Consider the following 4,753-nt stretch of genomic DNA (forward strand, 5'->3'; position numbering starts at 1 on the left):
CATCTTTCTGAAATTCATTTTTGCCCTCCTGTAATTTTGCTCCAAATCTCAGTTGAAAATCCATTCTACAAAATAGTAGATTAATCAGTAAATATTTATTAATTTCATATTTCTCCTTTTTTCTTCCTTTATGTAATTCTTTCATGAGAGAAAGAATAAAATATATAAAAAATCTACATTTTAGCCAGGGACCTTTGGTATAAATTTAATTGAAAGCAAAAAATATTTAAAAATTGGAAAGAAAAAAAAAAAACACACAGAAACAAATTCCATGAAGAACTGTTATTGACAATTATGAAATAAAAATAAAACTAATAAGTGATAATGTGTTTGTTGCAAAATATGCATACACTACCAGTCAAAGGTTTTTGAACAGTAAGATTTTTAATGTTTTTTAAAGAAGTCTCTTCTGCTCACCAAGCCTGCATTTATTTGATCCTAAGTAAAGCAAAACAGTAACATTTTGTAATATTTTTACTATTTAAAATAAATGATTTCTAGTTGAATATATTTTTAAATGCAATTTAATTCTGTGATTTCAAAGCTGAATTTTTAGCATCAATACTCCAGTCACATGATCCTTCAGAATTCATTCTAATATTCTGATTTTTTTTTTCAGGTTTATTTGATGAATAGAAAGTTCAGAAGAACAGAATTTATCTGATAAAGAAAGAAAGATTTTTTTTGTAACATAAAGCATTGCTGCAAAATAAAAGTATTCTTCTTTTTTAATGGTAATGTTAAAAATAATGTAAAAATAATAGCAAAAATAATGCTACAAAAGCTTTTTATTTAAGATAAATGCTGATCTTTGGATCTGTCTATTCATCAAAGTATCCTGAAAAAATGAACTCAGCTGTTTCAAATATTGATAATAATAAAAAATATTTCTTGCACAGCAAATCAGCATATTAGAATGATTTCTGAGGATCATGTGATACTGAAGACTGGAGTAATGATGCTGAAAATTCAGCTTTGATCACAGGAATAAATTACATTTTTTAAATATATTCAAATAGAAAGCGGTTATTTTAAATAGCAAAAATATTTCAAAATATTACTGCATTTGCTGTAAAAATCTTACTGTTCAAAAACATTTCACTGGTAATGTATATTCATGTGAGTGGATGGATGCCAAGAGTTATTTTGCTGTGATTTGCTTGTTTCTGTTCTATGATTGTTGGGTAATGTGATTTTTCAGCAAAAATTCGTCTGTTGACCACAATTATTTAAAAAATAAGTTTAAATAATGCATGCTGATGGCTTTAATGAAAGCACATACCACTGATTAACAACCTTGTAGCTCACAGCAATTCTGCTTTTAATGGTTTATAAGTTACCATTAAAAATCAATTCCCTTATGGAGAAAACAAATGGGATTTTTACTTCCAGAACCCGACTGATGAACTGCATGGATTAACACTATCCAGCAGCCGCATGGCCTAGGTGATCTTAACCTAAAAGTTAAAATCTTGCATTTTGTTCTTTGGCGTGATTTGCACGGACGAATCGTTCACAATAAGTCCAGGATCGTGAATTAAGAAAGCAAATGGGTTCAATTTAGATTTCACATTGACTTTAACATCCGTAAACTCCACGAGACAAACACGCGCGCAGGGCGAGAGCCGCCACAGTGATTTATCTGATTCAATTAGCCTGCAAATGTAAAACAAGTCAGTTCAATAAAGAGCTAAAACCTCTCTTTCTTTCGTTCGTTCGTCTCTCGCCCTTCCTCCCGCGACCTCCCTCTCTCTGCTGAATAATGAGAGTGTGTAAATGCTTAATTAGATTAAAAGGGTGTGTATAACGATATCAAGATGTTGTGTGTGTGTGTACGTCGAGATCGCTCTACATTAGCGCTGTGTTATTGTGGGCAGGGCTGAGAATTTATGACGCACAAAAACCCTGAAACATCAAACCCATTAAAGAATCCTGATTTATTCTCTGTGAGCACTGGGGAAATATATCACCCATAAAGAGGTGTGTGTGTGTATGTGTGACAGGAACTCCTGGGAAGCATGTGTTTAATAGGAGAGGCTTAGCCGAGGTCTTTTTGGAAGTGTGTGACCTGAAAAACAAATTAGAATACAGAGGGAAACCGTAAGACACACGAAAATATCACAACTGCATGCAAGGAAGACTGGTCCAAATTTCCTAAAAATATTTAAAAACCTGCCTCTAAAAATTCACAAATATCACACAGTATTAATACTTTTATATTTTCATATACTTTTAATATTTTATATATTTTTATGTTCTTCTTTGTTTTGCATTACTGATCTTTTTTATTTTATTTTACTAATGTTACGTTACTGTATTTTTATAACTGAAACTAAAAGACATAACTAGATCTACAGAGATTATTTATATAATACAGTCTTCATTTTAATAATTAAGAGACTTCTAAATTACTAATGCTTCTCATTTCATTTTTTCATTACTTTTTGTTCAGTTCATAGATTCCTATGTTCTTATCCACTCTATATGGTTACTACATTATTTTACGAACTTTTTTACCTATTATTGTACACAAATACAATAAACTAAGAAAATAAACTGAAAAAAAAATGAGTGAGATCTATTTAGTTTTATATACAGCAATGAGATCAAATGAAGAGAAAAATGAAAATTTTGGCCAAATAACCTCTGTTTCTCAACAATTGTGCCCAAAAGATCAAACAATCCAAAAATCATTAAATTCTGTAAATTAAACAGTGTTATTTAGTATCACTGATATACTATTAGAGTTTTTATTAATATTTTAAATCAGTTTTTTTTGTTCCCTTTTAATTTTAGTTCAAGTTTTAGTAATTGTGTTGCATTTTTTGTCATTTTTCATATTTTATATTTCATTTTTATTTATATATATATTTTTGTTTATATATTATATATGTATGTCTCTGTGTGTGTGTGTGTGTGTATGTGTGCATTTTTTATTCATTTTTAGTTCAGTTTTACTGTTAGTTATTTAAGTAAATCACCTTAAACTAAATTAAAATGAGAAATGTTTCTTTGGCATTTAATATAAGTTTAAGTTTAATTTAAGTTTAAATTTTTAATTTAATATGTTTAATTTCACTTAATTTCATTTCATTTAATAATTTAATTTGATTTCATTTAATAACTTAATTGAATTTAATAATTTAATTTGATTTAATAATTTAATTTAATTTAATTTAATAATTTAATTTTAGGTAACATTTATCTTGTTTCAAGTCATTTATTTAACTGTTTTAGTTTTAGTTAAGTATAATAATCCTGTTCTCAAAAGCAAATGCTTTGGTTTCCATCCACGTTCAGTACTGCTCTACTCATTCTAAACAATGAATTAGCAGCCTCAGAACAATTAACATATGGTATATTCAGTGCAGGCAATCTACAAATGCTGTTGCAATACAAAATAGCAGAAATACACATGTCCCACCAAAAAGCCAAATCAAAACAGTGAATCTAAGAGCCAGATCTCCTGTTGTCCGTCATGCAGTGAGCAGACTCACATTCCATTAAAGAATCATCTAATTAGCATATGTAAATCTAAAAATATGATGCATGTCTTTGGTTTTAGGAGATCAATCAGCCATTCAGAGAGAATATAATATCAGAGCTGCTTCTGCTCCTGTGGTGAATCTGTGTGTAACAGAGCTGTTAGTTTCAGTAAAACAGACAGGAGAGCAGGACAGTCATCTTTTCTCTTTTCTGTTTTGAAAAGGCCAATGAAGACCTCAAAAATGCTTCAATCACTGAGACTAAACTCTTATAAGTGTCAGATATAGTCTCACTGACCTTTGACCTGAGTTAGGCACTGCTGTGGGCAGAGGGTTTTCTCAAAGACCTGGGTGAAGACAAAGATCTCATGCTGGACACCAAAGGATCGTGGAGCGTCACATTGAAGGTGCCTTTCAGAACCGTGTCCATGATGACAGGACTCAACTACAACACAAACACACACACACACATCCAGAGATTTCAGACATATAATGAAATGTATTTGTTTAATATAAATATTTAATTTCATTTTACAGTAAAGCAGTGTTTTTAAATGAAGCAGAGTGTTCCAGTGTTATTATTATTACTAGTAGTGGGAAAGACAGTTTTTTTATTAAAAAAATTAATATAATATATATATATATATATATATATATATATACACATACACAGTAGTCAACATTTGAAGTGGATCAAAAAAGTTAATCAAATGTTGTGTTTAAATTAGGTTTTTAATTTTTCAATTTTTAAAATGATGTTTAAATAAAGTATTAAATACATATATAAATGTCAATAATTAATTGTTATTTTAAAGAACAATTAATAACTACTTATCAAATGAGAAATTAAATATATATATATATATATATATATATATATATACATATATGATTTCATTTTACCACAGTAAAGTTGTCTTTGAAGCAGTGTTCCAGTGTTATTTATAAATTAATAAAATAATTATTATTACTAATATTAGAGTTTTATATTTTAAATAAATAAAAATATAGAAAATTGTATCTATATATATATATATATATATATATACACACACACACATTTTTATTTATTATTTATATAATTATTAAATACATATATAAATGTCAATATTTATTTGTAAAAACAAATCAAGAATTTATAATTAAATACATATATAATATATACATATATATTTATGTAATTTTTATATAATTTTTTTAATACATACAGTTGATTTTATTTTACCACAGTAAAGCAGTGTTTTAGATGAAGCAGAGTATTTCAGTGT

The 4,753-nt window shown here is 28.0% G+C and overlaps 1 protein-coding gene across 2 annotated transcripts in view; it reads right to left on the bottom strand.

The window, feature by feature from the left end:
* Positions 1–1,064: 1,064 nt before the first annotated feature.
* stpg2 (sperm-tail PG-rich repeat containing 2) overlaps positions 1,065–4,753 on the bottom strand; it is a 26,438-nt gene continuing 22,749 nt past the window's right edge. For both annotated transcript variants that reach the window (XM_051109269.1, XM_051109268.1), the window contains 2 exons: positions 3,784–3,930; positions 1,065–2,068 (listed from right to left, as the gene is read on the bottom strand). In XM_051109269.1, the coding sequence (XP_050965226.1) occupies positions 3,796–3,930 (135 nt within the window). In that variant the 3' untranslated portion in view covers positions 1,065–2,068; positions 3,784–3,795. The remainder of the gene's footprint in view (positions 2,069–3,783; positions 3,931–4,753) is intronic.

This window comes from Labeo rohita, chromosome 5 (assembly GCF_022985175.1).
Source record: "Labeo rohita strain BAU-BD-2019 chromosome 5, IGBB_LRoh.1.0, whole genome shotgun sequence".
In the NCBI taxonomy this organism is placed as follows: Eukaryota; Metazoa; Chordata; class Actinopteri; order Cypriniformes; family Cyprinidae; genus Labeo; species Labeo rohita.